Source organism: Aquarana catesbeiana, linkage group LG05, assembly GCF_042186555.1.
Source record: "Aquarana catesbeiana isolate 2022-GZ linkage group LG05, ASM4218655v1, whole genome shotgun sequence".
Taxonomy (NCBI): domain Eukaryota; kingdom Metazoa; phylum Chordata; class Amphibia; order Anura; family Ranidae; genus Aquarana; species Aquarana catesbeiana.
The window spans coordinates 651220872-651242613 of NC_133328.1; the positions used below are offsets into that span (position 1 = coordinate 651220872).

General features: G+C 46.9%; 1 protein-coding gene across 1 annotated transcript in view; it reads left to right on the plus strand.

The window, feature by feature from the left end:
• The window catches only part of AOC1 (amine oxidase copper containing 1), a 43289-nt gene extending 30329 nt beyond the window's left edge, over window positions 1-12960 (plus strand). Inside the window, 3 exon segments of the mRNA XM_073632569.1 lie at window positions 3784-4072; window positions 4303-4435; window positions 11781-12960. Coding sequence (XP_073488670.1) covers window positions 3784-4072; window positions 4303-4435; window positions 11781-12056 — 698 coding nt within the window. The 3' untranslated portion in view covers window positions 12057-12960.
• The last annotated feature ends 8782 nt before the right edge of the window (window positions 12961-21742 follow it).

Consider the following 21742-nt stretch of genomic DNA (forward strand, 5'->3'; position numbering starts at 1 on the left):
TTCTCTTCCACTCTCTCACCCCTCCCATCCTCTCTCATCACCCCCCCCATTCTCTTTCTCTTCCACTCTCTCACCCCTCCATCCCTCACTCATCCCCCCCCCATTCTCTTTCTCTTCCACTCTCTCACCCCTCCATCCTTCTCTCATCCCCCCCCATTCTCTTTCTCTTCCACTCTCTCACCCCTCCATCCTTCTCTCATCCCCCCCCCCTTCTCTCTTCCACTCTCTCACCCCTCCATCCATCTCTCATCCCCCCCCCTTTCTCTTTCTCTTCCACTCTCTCACCCCTCCTCCATCCTTCTCTCATCCCCCCCCCCCCCAATCCTCTTTCTCTTCCACTCTCTCACCCCTCCATCCTTCTCTCATCCCCCCCCCCCTTCTCTTCCACTCTCTCACCCCCTCCATCCTCTCTCATCCCCCCCCCTTTCTCTTTCTCTTCCACTCTCTCACCCCTCCATCCTTCTCTCATCCCCCCCCTCTTTCTCTTCCACTCTCTCACCCCTCCACCTTCTCTCACCCCCCCTCTTTCTCTTCCACTCTCTCACCTCTCCATCCTTCTCTCATCCCCCCCCCTTCTCTTCCACTCTCTCACCCCTCCATCCTTCTCTCATCCCCCCCCCCATTCTCTTTCTCTTCCACTCTCTCACCCCTCCATCCTTCTCTCATCCCCCCCCCCCTTTCTCTTCCACTCTCTCACCCCTCCATCCTTCACTCATCCCCCCCCCATTCTCTTTCTCTTCCACTCTCTCACCCCTCCATCCTTCTCTCATCCCCCCCCCATTCTCTTCTCTTCCACTCTCTCACCCCCTCCACCCTTCTCTCATCCCCCCCCCATTCTCTTTCTCTTCCACTCTCTCACCCCTCCATCCTTCTCTCATGCCCCCCCCCCTTTCTCTTCCACTCTCTCACCCCCTCCATCCTTCTCTCATCCCCCCCCATTCTCTTCTCTTCCACTCTCTCACCCCTCCATCCATCTCTCATCCCCCCCTCTTTCTCGTCCACTCTCTCACCCTCCATCCTTCTCTCATCCCCCCCCCATTCTCTTTCTCTTCCACTCTCTCACCCCTCCATCCTTCTCACACCCCCCCCATTCTCTTTCTCTTCCACTCTCTCACCCCTCCATCCTTCTCTCACCCCCCCCCATTCTCTTTCTCTTCCACTCTCTCACCCCTCCACCCTTCTCTCACCCCCCCCCATTCTCTTCTCTCCACTCTCTCACCCCTCCATCCTCTCTCACCCCCCCCCCCATTCTCTTTCTCTCCACTCTCTCACCCCTCCAACCTTCTCTCACCCCCCCCATTCTCTTTCTCTTCCACTCTCTCACCCCTCCATCCTTCTCTCACCCCCCCCCATTCTCTTTCTCTTCCACTCTCTCACCCCTCCATCCTTCTCTCAACCCCCCCCCCCCATTCTCTTTCTCTTCCACTCTCTCACCCCTCCATCCTTCTCTCATGCCCCCCCATTCTCTTTCTCTTCCACTCTCTCACCCCTCCACCCTTCTCTCATCCCCCCCCCATTCTCTTTCTCTTCCACTCTCTCACCCCTCCATCCTTCTCTCACCCCCCCCCTCTTTCTCTTCCACTCTCTCACCCCTCCATCCTTCTCTCATCCCCCCCCTCTTTCTCTTCCACTCTCTCACCCCTCCATCCTTCTCTCACCCCCCCCCTCTTTCTCTTCCACTCTCTCACCCTCCATCCTTCTCTCATCCCCCCCCTCTTTCTCTTCCACTCTCTCACCCCTCCATCCTTCTCTCATCCCCCCCCCAATTCTCTTTCTCTTCCACTCTCTCACCCCTCCATCCTTCTCTCATCCCCCCCCATTCTCTTTCTCTTCCACTCTCTCACCCCTCCATCCTTCTCTCATCCCCCCCCCTCTTTCTCTTCCACTCTCTCACCCCTCCATCCTTCTCTCACCCCCCCCCTCTTTCTCTTCCACTCTCTCACCCCTCCATCCTTCTCTCACCCCCCCCCCCTTTCTCTTCCACTCTCTCACCCCTCCATCCTTCTCTCATCCCCCCCCCCCATTCTCTTCTCTTCCACTCTCTCACCCCCTCCATCCTTCTCTCATCCCCCCCCCCCTTTCTCTTCCACTCTCTCACCCCTCCACCCTTCTCTCATCCCCCCCCATTCTCTTTCTCTTCCACTCTCTCACCCCTCCATCCTTCTCTCATGCCCCCCCCCCCTTTCTCTTCCACTCTCTCACCCCTCCATCCTTCTCTCATCCCCCCCCCCATTCTCTTTCTCTTCCACTCTCTCACCCCTCCATCCTTCTCTCATCCCCCCCCCTCTTTCTCTTCCACTCTCTCACCCCTCCATCCTTCTCTCATCCCCCCCCCCATTCTCTTTCTCTTCCACTCTCTCACCCCTCCATCCTTCTCTCATCCCCCCCCCCATTCTCTTTCTCTTCCACTCTCTCACCCCTCCATCCTTCTCTCATCCCCCCCCCATTCTCTTTCTCTTCCACTCTCTCACCCCTCCATCCTTCTCTCAACCCCCCCCCCCCCATTCTCTTTCTCTTCCACTCTCTCACCCCTCCATCCTTCTCTCATCCCCCCCCCCATTCTCTTTCTCTTCCACTCTCTCACCCCTCCATACTTCTCTCATCCCCCCCCCCTTTCTCTTCCACTCTCTCACCCCTCCATCTTCTCTCATCCCCCCCCCCATTCTCTTTCTCTTCCACTCTCTCACCCCCTCCATCCTTCTCTCATCCCCCCCCCCCTCTTTCTCTTCCACTCTCTCACCCCTCCATCCTTCTCTCACCCCCCCCCCCCATTCTCTTTCTCTTCCACTCTCTCACCCCTCCATCCTTCCCTCATCCCCCCCCCCCCATTCTCTTTCTCTTCCACTCTCTCACCCCTCCATCCTTCTCTCACCCCCCCCCCCCCATTCTCTTTCTCTTCCACTCTCTCACTCCTCCATCCTTCTCTCATCCCCCCCCCTCTTTCTCTTCCACTCTCTCACCCCTCCATCCTTCTCTCACCCCCCCATTCTCTTTCTCTTCCACTCTCTCACCCCTCCATCCTTCCCTCATCCCCCCCCATTCTCTTTCTCTTCCACTCTCTCACCCCTCCATCCTTCTATCACCCCCCCCCCATTCTCTTTCTCTTCCACTCTCTCACCCCTCCATCCTTCTCTCATCCCCCCCCCCCCCTCTTTCTCTTCCACTCTCTCACCCCTCCATCCTTCTCTCATCCCCCCCCCCATTCTCTTTCTCTTCCACTCTCTCACCCCTCCATCCTTCTCTCATCCCCCCCCCCCCCATTCTCTTTCTCTTCCACTCTCTCACCCCTCCATCCTTCTCTCACCCCCCCCCATTCTCTTTCTCTTCCACTCTCTCACCCCTCCATCCTTCTCTCATCCCCCCCCCATTCTCTTTCTCTTCCACTCTCTCACCCCTCCATCCTTCTCTCATTCCCCCCCCCCTTTCTCTTCCACTCTCTCACCCCTCCATCCTTCTCTCATCCCCCCCCCTCTTTCTCTCCACTCTCTCACCCCTCCATCCTTCTCTCATCCCCCCCCATTCTCTTTCTCTTCCACTCTCTCACCCCTCCATCCTTCTCTCACCCCCCCCCCATTCTCTTTCTCTTCCACTCTCTCACCCCTCCATCCTTCTCTCACCCCCCCCCCCATTCTCTTTCTCTTCCACTCTCTCACCCCTCCATCCTTCTCTCATCCCCCCCCCATTCTCTTTCTCTTCCACTCTCTCACCCCTCCATCCTTCTCTCACCCCCCCCCCCCCATTCTCTTTCTCTTCCACTCTCTCACCCCTCCATCCTTCTCTCAGGTGCTGAAAACAGTTTTGAAACGATCGATCTGAAATACGAAAACATTACCAACCCCTGGAGCCCTGGCGACTTCATCGTCCAATCCCGGATGGACAGACAACTGCGGTCCAGCGAGAGTGCAGCCGCCTTCAGATTTGGGGAGCAGCTGCCTCGGTACCTGATGTTCATGAACCCCAACAAGAAGAACAAGTGGGACCATTACAGGAGCTACCGGATCCAGTACAATTCCCACGCCCACAGCGTGCTGCCCCGAAAGTGGGACGCAGAGAGAGGGATCGCCTGGTCCAGGTAATCTCCGCAGGGGGAGGAGGTCCGTTCATGAATGGAGTAGGTTGGGATGGTTCTGTTTTCTGTAATTATTCCAGGATATTTGGTAGGATAAGCAAAAAAAAAAGAATTAAAAAATCTAAAAAAAGGGAAGAAAACCCAAAGGAAAGATGTGCCATTTCCAGCCTCTAATCATGGCGGCTGGGTTGGGGGTCTCTGAATGAATTGCCATTGTTTTGTGTGATTGGCAGGTACAGCCTGGCGGTGACGCGGCACAAGGACTGGGAGCAGACCAGTAACAGTATGTATATCCAGTCTGATCCCTGGGACCCCGCCATCAACTTTGAGAACTTCATCCGCAACAACGAGGACATTGAGAACAAAGTGAGTGCTCCACCCACCTTACAGCCTTTTTATGGTTTAGAACCATATATAATCACACACATAGGTTGGACTTGATGGACTTGTGTCTCTTTCCGACCTCATCTACTATGTAACTATGTAACTATGTAACCTCACAGCGGACTGTATAGAGTATGTTGGAGGAGACACTGGAGCCAGTAAACTCCAAGGTGATATTTTATTGGTAGACGTCTAGTACGCTCAGCCATGGCTTCTGGCATCTCATGGGGTCTCTAGTGGTGAGATCTCCCCACTATAATTCCTCTCCAGGTTCCTCTTCTTTGTGTTCCCTGACCCCCTGTGCTCCATTTGACACCCCCCCCCAGCGATGCGGGCTTCCCCCTCCCCTCTCCCACCAGCTGGTGCGGGGGATGTGTCGGGATGGAAAGCGGGGAAGGGGCCGGGAAACATGTAATTTACTAGCCCGTTCCTTGCCTGAATGGATACAAAGATTCATACCAATCACTTCTGTGTCCATTCATAGCGGATGCATAGTAAACAGTGTTTACTATGCTTCAGTTTGTGAATGAACAGGAAGCCGCACACCATCCACTACCCTACTGACACCATCTACTGTCCTACAGACACTGTTCACACACCATCCACTGCCCTACTGACACCATCTACTGTCCTACAGACACTGTCCACACACCATCCACTGCCCTACTGACACCATCTACTGTCCTACAGACACTGTCCACACACCATCTACTGCCCTACTGAGACCATCTACTGTCCTACAGACACTGTCCACACACCATCTACTGCCCTACAGAGACCATCTACTGTCCTACAGACACTGTCCACACACCATCCACTGCCCTACTGACACCATCTACTGTCCTACAGACACTGTCCACACACCATCCACTGCCCTACTGACACCATCTACTGTCCTACAGACACTGTCCACAGACCATCCACTGCCCTACTGAAACCATCTACTGTCCTACAGACACTGTCCACACACCATCTACTGCCCTACTGACACTATCTACTGTCCTACAGACACTGTCCACACACCATCCACTGCCCTACTGACACCATCTACTGTCCTACAGACACTGTCCACACACCATCTACTGCCCTCCTGACACCATCTACTGTCCTACAGACACTGTCCACACACCATTCACTGCTCTACTGAGACCATCTACTGTCCTACAGACACTGTCCACACACCATCCACTGCCCTACTGAGACCATCTACTGTCCTACAGACACCGTCCACACATCATCCACTGCCCTACTGACACCATCTACTGTCCTACAGACACTGTCCACACACCATCCACTGCCCTACTGACACCATCTACTGTCCTACAGACACTGTCCACACACCATCCATTGCCCTACTGACACCATCTACTGTCCTACAGACACTGTCCACAGACCATCCACTGCCCTACTGAGACCATCTACTGTCCTACAGACACTGTCCACACACCATCCACTGCCCTACTGACACCATCTACTGTCCTACAGACACTGTCCACACACCATCCACTGCCCTACTGACACCATCTACTGTCCTACAGACACTGTCCACAGACCATCCACTGCCCTACTGAGACCATCTACTGTCCTACAGACACTGTCCACACACCATCTACTGCCCTACTGACACTATCTACTGTCCTACAGACACTGTCCACACACCATCTACTGCCCTACTGACACCATCTACTGTCCTACAGACACTGTCCACACACCATCTACTGCCCTACTGAGACCATCTACTGTCCTACAGACACTGTCCACACACCATCTACTGCCCTACTGAGACCATCTACTGTCCTACAGACACCGTCCGCACATCATCCACTGCCCTACTGACACCATCTACTGTCCTACAGACACTGTCCACACACCATCCACTGCCCTACTGACACCATCTACTGTCCTACAGACACTGTCCACACACCATCCATTGCCCTACTGACACCATCTACTGTCCTACAGACACTGTCCACAGACCATCCACTGCCCTACTGAGACCATCTACTGTCCTACAGACACTGTCCACACACCATCCACTGCCCTACTGACACCATCTACTGTCCTACAGACACTGTCCACACACCATCCACTGCCCTACTGACACCATCTACTGTCCTACAGACACTGTCCACAGACCATCCACTGCCCTACTGAGACCATCTACTGTCCTACAGACACTGTCCACACACCATCTACTGCCCTACTGACACTATCTACTGTCCTACAGACACTGTCCACACACCATCTACTGCCCTACTGACACCATCTACTGTCCTACAGACACTGTCCACACACCATCTACTACCCTACTGAGACCATCTACTGTCCTACAGACACTGTCCACACACCATCTACTGCCCTACTGAGACCATCTACTGTCCTACAGACACTGTCCACACACCATCTACTGCCCTACTGAGACCATCTACTGTCCTACAGACACTGTCCACACACCATCCACTGCCCTACTGAGACCATCTACTGTCCTACAGACACTGTCCACACACCATCCACTGCCCTACTGACACTATCTACTGTCCTACAGACACTGTCCACACACCATCCACTGCCCTACTGACACCATCTACTGTCCTACAGACACTGTCCACACACCATCCACTGCCCTACTGACACTATCTACTGTCCTACTGACACTGTCTACACACCATCTACTGCCCTACTGACACCATCTACTGTCCTACAGACACTGTCCACAGACCATCCACTGCCCTACTGACACCATCTACTGTCCTACAGACACTGTCCACACACCATCCACTGCCCTACTGACACCATCTACTGTCCTACAGACACTGTCCACACACCATCCATTGCCCTACTGACACCATCTACTGTCCTACTGACACTGTCCACACATCATCCACTGCCCTACTGACACCATCTACTGTCCTACAGACACTGTCCACACACCATCCACTGCCCTACTGACACCATCTACTGTCCTACAGACACTGTCCACACACCATCCACTGCCCTACTGACACTATCTACTGTCCTACTGACACTGTCTACACACCATCTACTGCCCTACTGACACCATCTACTGTCCTACAGACACTGTCCACACACCATCCACTGCCCTACTGACACCATCTACTGTCCTACAGACACTGTCCACAGACCATCCACTGCCCTACTGAGACCATCTACTGTCCTACAGACACTGTCCACACACCATCTACTGCCCTACTGACACTATCTACTGTCCTACAGACACTGTCCACACACCATCTACTGCCCTACTGACACCATCTACTGTCCTACAGACACTGTCCACACACCATCTACTGCCCTACTGAGACCATCTACTGTCCTACAGACACTGTCCACACACCATCTACTGCCCTACTGAGACCATCTACTGTCCTACAGACACTGTCCACACACCATCTACTGCCCTACTGACACCATCTACTGTCCTACAGACACTGTCCACACACCATCCACTGCCCTACTGACACCATCTAATGTCCTACAGACACTGTCCACACACCATCCACTGCCCTACTGACACTATCTACTGTCCTACTGACACTGTCTACACACCATCTACTGCCCTACTGACACCATCTACTGTCCTACAGACACTGTCCACAGACCATCCACTGCCCTACTGACACCATCTACTGTCCTACAGACACTGTCCACACACCATCCACTGCCCTACTGACACCATCTACTGTCCTACAGACACTGTCCACACACCATCCACTGCCCTACTGACACTATCTACTGTCCTACTGACACTGTCTACACACCATCTACTGCCCTACTGACACCATCTACTGTCCTACAGACACTGTCCACAGACCATCCACTGCCCTACTGACACCATCTACTGTCCTACAGACACTGTCCACACACCATCCACTGCCCTACTGACACCATCTACTGTCCTACAGACACCGTCCACACACCATCCACTGCCCTACTGACACCATCTACTATCCTACAGACACTGTCCACACACCATCCACTGCCCTACTGACACCATCTACTGTCCTACAGACACTGTCCACACACCATCCATTGCCCTACTGACACCATCTACTGTCCTACTGACACTGTCCACACATCATCCACTGCTCTACTGACACCATCTACTATCCTACAGACACTGTCCACACATCATCCACTGCTCTACTGACACCATCTACTGTCCTACAGGCAACGTCCACACACCATCCACTGCCCTACTGACACCATCTACTGTCCTACTGACACTGTCCACACATCATCCACTGCTCTACTGACACCATCTACTGTCCTACAGACACTGTCTACACACCATCCACTGCCCTACTGACACCATCTACTATCCTACAGACACTGTCCACACACCTTCTACTGCCCTACTGAGACCATCTACTGTCCTCCAGACACCGTCCACACACCATCTACTGCCCTACTGAGACCATCTACTGTCCTACAGACACTGTCCACACCTTCCATTGCTCTAATGACACCATCTACTGTCCTACAGACACTGTCCACACCATCCATTGCTCTAATGACACCATCTACTGTCCTACAGACACTGTCCACACCATCCATTGCTCTAATGACACCATCTACTATCCTACAGACACTGTCCACACATCATCCACTGCTCTACTGACACCATCTACTGTCCTACAGGCAACGTCCACACACCATCCACTGCCCTACTGACACCATCTACTGTCCTACAGACACTGTCCACACCATCCATTGCTTTACTGACACCATCTACTGTCCTACAGACACTGTCCACACACCATCCACTGCCCTAGTGAGACCATCTACTGTCCTACAGACACTGTCCACACATCATCCACTGCTCTACTGACACCATCTACTGTCCTACAGACACTGTCTACACACCATCCACTGCCCTACTGACACCATCTACTGTCCTACAGACACTGTCCACACACCTTCTACTGCCCTACTGAGACCATCTACTGTCCTCCAGACACCGTCCACACACCATCTACTGCCCTACTGAGACCATCTACTGTCCTACAGACACTGTCCACACCTTCCATTGCTCCAATGACACCATCTACTGTCCTACAGACACTGTCCACACCATCCATTGCTCTAATGACACCATCTACTGTCCTACAGACACTGTCCACACCATCCATTGCTCTAATGACACCATCTACTATCCTACAGACACTGTCCACACATCATCCACTGCTCTACTGACACCATCTACTGTCCTACAGGCAACGTCCACACACCATCCACTGCCCTACTGACACCATCTACTGTCCTACAGACACTGTCCACACCATCCATTGCTTTACTGACACCATCTACTGTCCTACAGACACTGTCCACACACCATCCACTGCCCTAGTGAGACCATCTACTGTCCTACAGACACTGTCCACACACCATCCACTGCCCTACTGACACCATCTACTATCCTACAGACACTGTCCACAGACCATCCACTGCCCTAGTGAGACCATCTACTGTCCTACAGACACTGTCCACACACCATCCACTGCCCTAGTGAGACCATCTACTGTCCTACAGACACTGTTCACACACCATCCACTGCCCTACTGACACTGTCCACTCTGCCCTACTGACACCGTCCACTGTTCTACTGAAAGTTACAAGTTTTTCTTATTATTTGGTTAGTCCTTACATAGTTACATAGTCGGTAAGGCTGAAAAAAGATAATAGTCCATCCAGTTCAACCTGTGAAGGTGTATGTGTATCAGTGTCTATAATGATTTCCAATATCCCTGAATGTTTTGTCCTTTTAGATGTATATCTAAGAGTCTTTGAAAAATATCCATACTCCCCGCAGTCACCACCAATTGTGGGAGAGAAATCCACATCCTTATTGCCCTAACAGTGAAGAACCCCCTACGCAGTTTAAGGTTAAACCGCTTCTCCTCCAGTCTCATTGTGTCCCCTCTGTGTCCTTATACACTCCCTAGGACCGAATAGTTTATTTCCTATGCTGGGATCCCCATTGAGATATTTGTAGATCGCTATCATGTCCCCCCTCAAGTGCCTTTTCTCCAACGAGAATAAATTTAGTGTTTCCAGCCGTTCCTCGTAATTGAGGTCCTCCAGTCCCCTTATTAGGTTTGTCATCCTTCTTTGGACTCTCCCCAGCTCCAGCACATCCCTTCGGAGGACTGGCGACCAAAACTGAACAGAAAACTCCAAATGAGGCCTAACCAGAGTTTTATAAAATGGCAGAATCAAAGTTTTGTCCCTGGAGTATATCCTTTTTTTTTATGCATGCTAATATTCTGCCTGCTTTGGTAGCTGCAGCTTGGCACTGCATGCCGTTGCTCAATCTGTCATCTATTAGCACCCCCAGATCCTTCTCCATCCTTGATTCTCCCAGAGGTTTTCCACCTAGTGAAAATGTTCTCATTAATGTTTTTTTGCCCCCAAGTGCAATACTTTACATTTCTCCACATTAAACCTCATTTGCCATTTGCCTGCCCACTCCTTTATTATGTTCAGGTCATTCTGCAAAATTTCTATGTCCTGATGCAAGTTTATTACTCTGCTTATCTTTGTGTCATCTGCAAAGACCGAGACTGAACTAGTTATCCCATACTCTACATCATTTATGAATATGTTGAATAGAATTGGTCCCAAGACAGAACCTTGCGGTACCCCACTCACCACTCCAGACCAGACCAGTCTGAATAATTGTTATTTATCACTACCCTTTGGACCCGTCCCTGTAACCAGTTTTTTATCCAAGCACAAACCTTATGGTCCAGGCCTGCAGACCTCAGCTTGTAAATTAGGCATTTATGGGGGACTGTGTCAAATGCTTTTGCAAAGTCCAGATACACCACGTCCACAGGCCTCCCCCTGTCTAGATGGCAGCTCATGAATGTCAGAATGTTAGCAGATTGGTCTGGCAGGAACATCCACTCATAAACCCATACTGATTACCACTAATGATATTCTTCTCCTCAGTAAAACTTTGGATATAGTCCCTAATCATCTCCTCCAATAATTTACCCACTATTGATGTGTTAGTACATTTCTTATAAGAAAAAAGGGTGCCGAAGTTCTGTGATCTTTGATCTCTTTCATGTTGTGCAGGTAGATCTCTGCCTCTCAAAGGTTGCCTACCCATGGTATAGACTCGAATTGTCCTCTAAGGGCTGATTTATTTTTTCATTAGTCTTAGGAACCATAAAAACGTCTGAAGGTCAGGGGTTAGCTCTGAGAAGTCCAGCTCACATTTTGGTTGAAGCTTTCCCTCTGGTTATTGAATTTTTGCACACAATGACGTCTCTTCTAACCATACTTCATCCTTCCCATTCAGGACCTGGTGGCCTGGGTGACTGTTGGCTTCCTCCACATCCCCCACTCTGAGGACATCCCCAACACTTCCACCCCAGGGAACTCAGTGGGATTCTTCCTCCGACCCTTCAACTTCTTCGATGAAGATCCGTCAGTGGCCTCCAGGTCCACGGTCATCATCAGACCAACAGACAAGACCTTCAGTAAAGTGACCATCAAACGCTGGACTCAGGATGTTGTTGGCCAATGTGTGTCTGAGAAACCCTTCCAGTATAACGGCACTTACTTCTCCGACTGAGAGGTCACCTTAGATGTCTATGGGAAGGGAGAATGGCCTGAGGGTTGGATACTGAGAATACATTGTTGCATCTTTAGAAGACTTAGAGGAACCTATGGACAGCAGGAGGCCTCTCGGTCCACATATAGATCTTTCTATGGAGCCCCAGAAGATCAAAGCTGCAGCCAACAGACTCTTCTATCTACTCTTTTTAGGGAAATGTAAAAAAAACAGAGCAGAGTCACCTGTGTGCAATAAATGGCGTGTGTGCTGGACTCAATGTGTGGCTGGTTTGTGATCCAACGCTTGACTTGTAGAATCTGGCAGGTGGGGGTCAGACAAGATTCACATCTCACGTCACTTCCTCTCCGATAGTAAATGATCAATACACATCCCTCACCATTCTTCCTTAAAAAGTGTCACTAAACCCCCATCAAAAAAGAACAATGAACAAATGGAGTATTCCATGCTGTTCATACTCATCACTATGAGATTAATTTTCTGTATTCTGCAAAACAAAAAAAAAAAGGTTGATCCTGCTGCTCTCTATCTTTGCCTACAGTCAATGTCCCCATTGCAGTCAGGGATTTTGCAGATCAGTGTTGGCAGCTCTGCACATGCTCAGTTTTCAGTGAGTTTCTATGCTGAGCGTTTCCTCCCTATCACATCTGAGCAGCCCATGTGACTCTAGAGTCACACATGTGGGCGTATACACGACAGGCCCCTCCCTCCCTCTTTCAACATGCCCGCTAACCAGCTAAACACAATGGGAGGGTGGAATAATACATGTAGATTGATGGAGGCTTCACCTCCCTCTTATTCTAAGACAGAGGCTGGAAGGGCATGACACAGCCTGTGAGTGTCAGAAATCCGCCCACACCATATTATTGTCAAAAAAAAGAAACAATAAAAGATTTTTTATTCATATTATTTATTTATTTTCACTATGTATTTCCAAAGGCTGTAACAACACTGACCTGTATATTAGAGAGTGCAGTAAGCATCCTTGCTTAACAGATGTGCTAGAGCCAGGGCTTTCTTTCAGCAGGAACACAGGGGGGGAGGGGGGGACGCAGCTCTGGCACCTTCAGAACTGAATGTATGTAATGGGAAGGAGTGCGGGGGTGTGCTGGGCAATCTATTGTTGCGGGGGGAGGGGTGCTAGTTGTTGATGGGAGGTACGTACTGTTAAGGGAGGGGTCTCTGTTGCTGGCGGGTCTGTTGATGATGGAGGGGAATCTATTTTTGCGATGGAAGGGGGTCTTATGTTGCTGGGGAGTACTTCAGTGGTTGGGTCTTATATTGTTGGGGGGGGGGTGTCGGCCATTGCTGCGAGGGGTCTATTGATGCTGGCTACAGGGGAATCTTGTCAGAAACCACAGTTAAATCACACTTGTTTAATAATAAAAGTAAAAAGAACAAACATAGTCAAAACATAGCCAAAGTTCAGTAACCGGAACGAATAGTCAGCCAAGCCAGAAGTCAGGGATCAATGTAGTAGAACAGCAAGCAGGATCTGGAGCCAGAAGGGATGTCAGCAAAGCAAGTCAGGATCGCAGGAGATAGTTTCTGTGATGTTGACCAAGGCGAAGGCAGAGAGCCTCTGAACTGGACGGCTTAAGTAGGCAGAACTGATGAGCAGGATATCATCAACAGCTGAGTAACTGTGGAGAGAAATGGGAGCTGGCAATTAGCCGACAGCTAAGCGGCCAGCTCTGAGAAGGAAGGGCTGAGCCCAGCCCTGACAAATCTACAGTATTCTTGCTGGAGAGGGGGTCCATTTTTCCAGGGGGGGGGGGGTCAATTGTTGCTGTTGGGGAATCTATTGTTACTGGGGGTGGGTCTTATGTTGTAGGGGGTCAATCATTGATGGGAGGGATCTAATGTTGCTGGGAGTCCATTATTGCTGGGGTGGATCTATTGTTGCTGAGGGGGGCAATTGTTGCTAGATCTATTTTACTGCCTTTCTTGTGATCATTAACAAAATTCCATACAAAATACATAGTACCACAAAATGATACTTGGTCCTGTATGCTCCAAAAGGGGTGGTACTGGGGGGGGGTAAAGGGTGGAACCAAGGATTGGTGCTTGGAGGTGGGTAGGGGGCAGAGTCAAGGGATGATTTCGATAGGAGGAGTTCTTACACTTATTCTCTGAGAAAAATCCCTGGCTAGAACAGGCAGAAAAAGATTCATAACGTGGGTGGTGGATTGGCTTCCTGGCTGTATTCACCATGGTGGGCTGGCACCTAGGGGGGCACCAAGCCTCAAACTGGGATTCCTTCTGATATTGTTTTCCCTTCTGGTCACCTTTGGCCATTTATAGCCAAATCCAGCAAGTGCACTGTAGGGGGAGGGGAGGTTTAAGGTTATGGCGAGAGGAGTCTAAAGATTCTTTATAGTTCAGAAACCATTTCTTCTATCTCTTGATCTTTGCGCTATACACCATACAAATCAGACCACATTCCACCTCTATTCTTAGAATTTGTTGTTACTAATGTAAGTGGGACTTGTAAAAAGGTGTCACCTAGGTACAGCCCCGGCTGTGTGCGACTTGAACTGAGGAGCTCCACCTAGGGGCTTCCAGGATGGAGAAAGATCTGGGGGTCTTAGAAGAAGACAGACCGAAAAATCGCATGCGGTGTCAAGCTGCGGCTACCAAGGCCAGCAGAACATTAGCATGCATTAAAAAAGGAATTTACTCCAGAGATAAAACGATTCTGCCACTTGGTTCAGCCACATCTGGAGTATTCTGTCCAGTTGTGGTCACCAATCCTCAGAAAGGATGTTCTGGAACTGGAGAGAGTCCAGAGAAGGGCAACTAAATTAATATGGGGACTGGAGAACCTCAATTATGAGGAAAGACGCTTGAGAGGAGACATGATAGCGATTTATATATCTCAATGGGTCATCACAGCGTAAGTATGAAACTTTTCAGTCTCAGGGAGTGTAAGAAGACACGGGGCCACACGATGAGACTGGAGGAGACGCGGTTTAACCTTAAGCAGTGTAGGTTTTTTTTTTCCACTGTCATGGTAGTAAGGATGTAAAACTCTCTTCCACAATCGGTGGTGTCGGCAGGAAGTATGGATAGTTTTAAAAAGATTCTTGGATGTGCATCTTAGCAAAAACAATATAGGGGGATATAGGAAATGATTCTTCTACACAGGTTGAACTTGATGGACTGTTGTCTTTATTCAACCTTACCGACTATGTGACTATGTAATGACACTCCTCCAGCTTTCTATGAATCTAAACTTGGGGCCATCCAAAGACCACATCAGAGATCATCATTCTATGAGGTGAGCACAGACCTAGGAAGATGGCGGCCACCGATAACACCTCCTCACCTCCTAGAGGCGTAAATGTCCACCAGTGGTCCCATGGGCTGACACTTCACCTCATGGTTGGATTTTGGGCTGGAAGAAGTTGGGCCCCAGGCACTTTAGACAGTTTTACAGAGTTTATTAAAGCCAAACACCGGGAAGAGTAGAACTGTCTGAATGAAATTCCAGATAGAGCCGACACCTCGGCTGAAGTGGCAGAGAGGGGGCGGAGTCACGGCTTTGTCACCTTCAAATCAAAATGTCTACCTTGGATCTATTGAGCTACAGTGCCTTGAAAAAGTATTCATACCCCTTGAAATTTTCCACATTCTGTCATGTTACCACCAAAAACCTTAATGTATTTTATTGGGATTTTATGTGATAGACCAACACAAAGTGTCACATAATTGTGAAGTGGAAGGAAAATGATAAATGATACAAATAAATATGTGAAAAGTGTGGGGGGAGGGGCATTTGTATGGCGCCCCCCGGAGTCAATACTTTGTAGAACCCCCTTTCTCTACAAGTCTTTTTGGGGATGTCTCTACCAGCTTTGCACATCTAGAGAGGACATTTCTGCCCATTCTTCTTTGTAAAATATCTCAAGTTCTGTCAGATTGGATGGAGAACGTCTGTGAACAGCAATTTTCAAGTCTTGCCACAGATTCTCAATGTGATTTAGGTCTGGACTGTGACTGGGCCATTCTAACACATGAATATGCTTTGATCTAAACCATTCCATTGTAGCTCTGGCTGGATGTTTCGGGTCGTTGTCCTGCTGGAAGGTGAACCTCCGCCCCATTCTCAAGTCTTTTGTAGACTCTAACAGGTTTTCTTCTAAGATTGTCCTGTATTTGTCTCCATCCATCTTCCCATCAACTCTGACCAGCTTCCCTGTCCCTGCTGAAGAAAAGCATCCCCACCACATGATACTGCCACCACCATGTTTCACGGTGGGGATGGTGTGTTCAGGGTGATGTGCAGTGTTAGTTTTCCCCACACATAGAGTTTTGCTTTTAGGCCATAAAGTTGAATTTTGGTCTCATGTGACCAGATCACCTTCTTCCACATGTTTGCTGTGTCCTCCACATGGCTTCTCACAAACTACAAACAGGACTTCTTATGACTTTCTTTCACCAATGTCTTTCTTCTTGTCACTCTTCCATAAAGCCCAGATTTGTGGAGAACACGACTAATAGTTGTCCTGTGGACAGATTCTCCCACCTGAGCTGTGGATCTCTGCAGCTCCTCCAGAGTTACCATGGACCTCTTCTCTGATGAATGCTCTCCTTGCCCGGCCGGTCAGTTTAGGTGGACGGCCATGTCTTGGTAGGTTTGCAGTTGTGCCATACTCTTTCCATTTTCCGATGATGGATTGAACAGAGCTCCGTAAGATGTTTAAAGCTTGGGAGATTTATTTATAACCTAACCCTGCTTTATACTTCTCCACAACTTTATCCCTGACCTGTCTGGTGTGTTCCTTGGCCTTCATGATGCTGTTTGTTCAATAAGGTTCTCTAACAAACCTCTGAGAGCTTCACGGAACAGCTGTATTTATACTGAGATTACAGTACACACAGGTGGACTCTATTAATTAGGTGACTTATGAAGACAATTGGTTCCATTAGATTATAGTTAGGGGTATCAGAGCAAAGGGGGCTGAATACAAATGCCCCCCCCCCCCCCCCCCCACACACACACACACACTTTTCACATATTTATTTGTATCATTTATCATTTTCCTTCCACTTCACAATTATGTGACACTTTGTGTTGGTCTATCACATAAAATCCCAATAAAATACATTTATGTTTTTGGTTGTAACAAAATGTGGGGAATTTCAAGGGGTATGAATACTTTTTCAAGGCACTGTAGATGCGTTACACACAGAGTGATTTCTTTCAAGCATTTCTTTTTAAAATTTGATGATTATGGCTTGCAGATAAGTGAAACCCAAAATCCAGTATCTCAGAAAATTAGATTACAACATAAGACCAATAAAAAAAAAAAAAAATGATTTTTAATACAGAAATGTTGTCTGAGAAGTCTGTCCATGTACAGTATAGTAAAGTCTTCCCATGTACAGTATAGTAAAGTCTTCCCATGTACAGTATAGTAAAGTCTTCCCATGTACAGTATAGTAAAGTCTTCCCATGTACAGTATAGTAAAGTCTTCCCATGTACAGTATAGTAAAGTCTCTCCATGTACAGTATAGTAAAGTCTTCCCATGTACAGTATAGTAAAGTCTCTCCATGTACAGTATAGTAAAGTCTGTCCATGTACAGTATAGTAAAGTCTCTCCATGTACAGTATAGTAAAGTCTCTCCATGTACAGTATAGTAAAGTCTTCCCATGTACAGTATAGTAAAGTCTCTCCATGTACAGTATAGTAAAGTCTCTCCATGTACAGTATAGTAAAGTCTCTCCATGTACAGTATAGTAAAGTCTCTCCATGTACAGTATAGTAAAGTCTTCCCATGTACAGTATAGTAAAGTCTCTCCATGTACAGTATAGTAAAGTCTGTCCATGTACAGTATAGTAAAGTCTCTCCATGTACAGTATAGTAAAGTCTCTCCATGTACAGTATAGTAAAGTCTCTCCATGTACAGTATAGTAAAGTCTCTCCATGTACAGTATAGTAAAGTCTCTCCATGTACAGTATAGTAAAGTCTTCCCATGTACAGTATAGTAAAGTCTCCCCATGTACAGTATAGTAAAGTCTCTCCATGTACAGTATAGTAAAGTCTCTCCATATACAGTATAGTAAAGTCTGTCCATGTACAGTATAGTAAAGTCTCCCCATGTACAGTATAGTAAAGTCTCCCCATGTACAGTATAGTAAAGTCTCTCCATGTACAGTATAGTAAAGTCTCTCCATATACAGTATAGTAAAGTCTGTCCATGTACAGTATAGTAAAGTCTCTCCATATACAGTATAGTAAAGTCTGTCCATGTACAGTATAGTAAAGTCTTCCCATGTACAGTATAGTAAAGTCTCCCCATGTACAGTATAGTAAAGTCTCCCCATGTACAGTATAGTAAAGTCTCCCCATGTACAGTATAGTAAAGTCTCTCCATGTACAGTATAGTAAAGTCTCCCCATGTACAGTATAGTAAAGTCTGTCCATGTACAGTATAGTAAAGTCTTCCCATGTACAGTATAGTAAAGTCTTCCCATGTACAGTATAGTAAAGTCTGCACATGTACAGTATAGTAAAGTCTCTCCATGTACAGTATAGTAAAGTCTCCCCATGTACAGTATAGTAAAGTCTCCCCATGTACAGTATAGTAAAGTCTCCCCATGTACAGTATAGTAAAGTCTGTCCATGTACAGTATAGTAAAGTCTCTCCATGTACAGTATAGTAAAGTCTCTCCATGTACAGTATAGTAAAGTCTCTCCATGTACAGTATAGTAAAGTCTCTCCATGTACAGTATAGTAAAGTCTTCCCATGTACAGTATAGTAAAGTCTTTCCATGTACAGTATAGTAAAGTCTCTCCATGTACAGTATAGTAAAGTCTCTCCATGTACAGTATAGTAAAGTCTTCCCATGTACAGTATAGTAAAGTCTGCACATGTACAGTATAGTAAAGTCTCCCCATGTACAGTATAGTAAAGTCTCTCCATGTACAGTATAGTAAAGTCTTCCCATGTACAGTATAGTAAAGTCTCTCCATGTACAGTATAGTAAAGTCTCTCCATGTACAGTATAGTAAAGTCTTCCCATGTACAGTATAGTAAAGTCTGCACATGTACAGTATAGTAAAGTCTCCCCATGTACAGTATAGTAAAGTCTCTCCATGTACAGTATAGTAAAGTCTCTCCATGTACAGTATAGTAAAGTCTCTCCATGTACAGTATAGTAAAGTCTCTCCATGTACAGTATAGTAAAGTCTTCCCATGTACAGTATAGTAAAGTCTGTCCATGTAAAGTATAGTAAAGTCTCTCCATGTACAGTATAGTAAAGTCTTCCATGTACAGTATAGTAAAGTCTCCCCATGTACAGTATAGTAAAGTCTCCCCATGTACAGTATAGTAAAGTCTCTCCATGTACAGTATAGTAAAGTCTCTCCATGTACAGTATAGTAAAGTCTTTCCATGTACAGTATAGTAAAGTCTGTCCATGTACAGTATAGTAAAGTCTCTCCATGTACAGTATAGTAAAGTCTGTCCATGTACAGTATAGTAAAGTCTTCCCATGTACAGTATAGTAAAGTCTTCCATGTACAGTATAGTAAAGTCTCTCCATGTACAGTATAGTAAAGTCTCTCCATGTACAGTATAGTAAAGTCTTCCATGTACAGTATAGTAAAGTCTCTCCATGTACAGTATAGTAAAGTCTCTCCATGTACAGTATAGTAAAGTCTTCCCATGTACAGTATAGTAAAGTCTTCCCATGTACAGTATAGTAAAGTCTGTCCATGTACAGTATAGTAAAGTCTGTCCATGTACAGTATAGTAAAGTCTGCCCATGTACAGTATAGTAAAGTCTCCCCATGTACAGTATAGTAAAGTCTCTCCATGTACAGTATAGTAAAGTCTTCCCATGTACAGTATAGTAAAGTCTCTCCATGTACAGTATAGTAAAGTCTTCCCATGTACAGTATAGTAAAGTCTTCCCATGTACAGTATAGTAAAGTCTGTCCATGTACAGTATAGTAAAGTCTCTCCATGTACAGTATAGTAAAGTCTCTCCATGTACAGTATAGTAAAGTCTCTCCATGTACAGTATAGTAAAGTCTTCCCATGTACAGTATAGTAAAGTCTCCCCATGTACAGTATAGTAAAGTCTCCCCATGTACAGTATAGTAAAGTCTCTCCATGTACAGTATAGTAAAGTCTCTCCATGTACAGTATAGTAAAGTCTTCCCATGTACAGTATAGTAAAGTCTGTCCATGTACAGTATAGTAAAGTCTCTCCATGTACAGTATAGTAAAGTCTTCCCATGTACAGTATAGTAAAGTCTCTCCATGTACAGTATAGTAAAGTCTTCCCATGTACAGTATAGTAAAGTCTCTCCATGTACAGTATAGTAAAGTCTCTCCATGTACAGTATAGTAAAGTCTGTCCATGTACAGTATAGTAAAGTCTCTCCATGTACAGTATAGTAAAGTCTCTCCATGTACAGTATAGTAAAGTCTTCCCATGTACAGTATAGTAAAGTCTGTCCATGTACAGTATAGTAAAGTCTCTCCATGTACAGTATAGTAAAGTCTTCCCATGTACAGTATAGTAAAGTCTGTCCATGTACAGTATAGTAAAGTCTCTCCATGTACAGTATAGTAAAGTCTGTCCATGTACAGTATAGTAAAGTCTGTCCATGTACAGTATAGTAAAGTCTCTCCATGTACAGTATAGTAAAGTCTCCCCATGTACAGTATAGTAAAGTCTGTCCATGTACAGTATAGTAAAGTCTTCCCATGTACAGTATAGTAAAGTCTCCCCATGTACAGTATAGTAAAGTCTTCCCATGTACAGTATAGTAAAGTCTCTCCATGTACAGTATAGTAAAGTCTTCCCATGTACAGTATAGTAAAGTCTCTCCATGTACAGTATAGTAAAGTCTTCCCATGTACAGTATAGTAAAGTCTGTCCATGTACACTATAGTAAAGTCTTCCCATGTACAGTATAGTAAAGTCTCTCCATGTACAGTATAGTAAAGTCTCTCCATGTACAGTATAGTAAAGTCTTCCCATGTACAGTATAGTAAAGTCTGTCCATGTACAGTATAGTAAAGTCTTCCCATGTACAGTATAGTAAAGTCTCTCCATGTACAGTATAGTAAAGTCTCTCCATGTACAGTATAGTAAAGTCTCTCCATGTACAGTATAGTAAAGTCTCTCCATGTACAGTATAGTAAAGTCTTCCCATGTACAGTATAGTAAAGTCTGTCCATGTACAGTATAGTAAAGTCTGCCCATGTACAGTATAGTAAAGTCTGTCCATGTACAGTATAGTAAAGTCTCTCCATGTACAGTATAGTAAAGTCTTCCATGTACAGTATAGTAAAGTCTCTCCATGTACAGTATAGTAAAGTCTTCCATGTACAGTATAGTAAAGTCTCTCCATGTACAGTATAGTAAAGTCTTCCCATGTACAGTATAGTAAAGTCTGTCCATGTACAGTATAGTAAAGTCTGCCCATGTACAGTATAGTAAAGTCTTCCATGTACAGTATAGTAAAGTCTGTCCATGTACAGTATAGTAAAGTCTCTCCATGTACAGTATAGTAAAGTCTCCCCATGTACAGTATAGTAAAGTCTCTCCATGTACAGTATAGTAAAGTCTCTCCATGTACAGTATAGTAAAGTCTCTCCATGTACAGTATAGTAAAGTCTCCCCATGTACAGTATAGTAAAGTCTTCCCATGTACAGT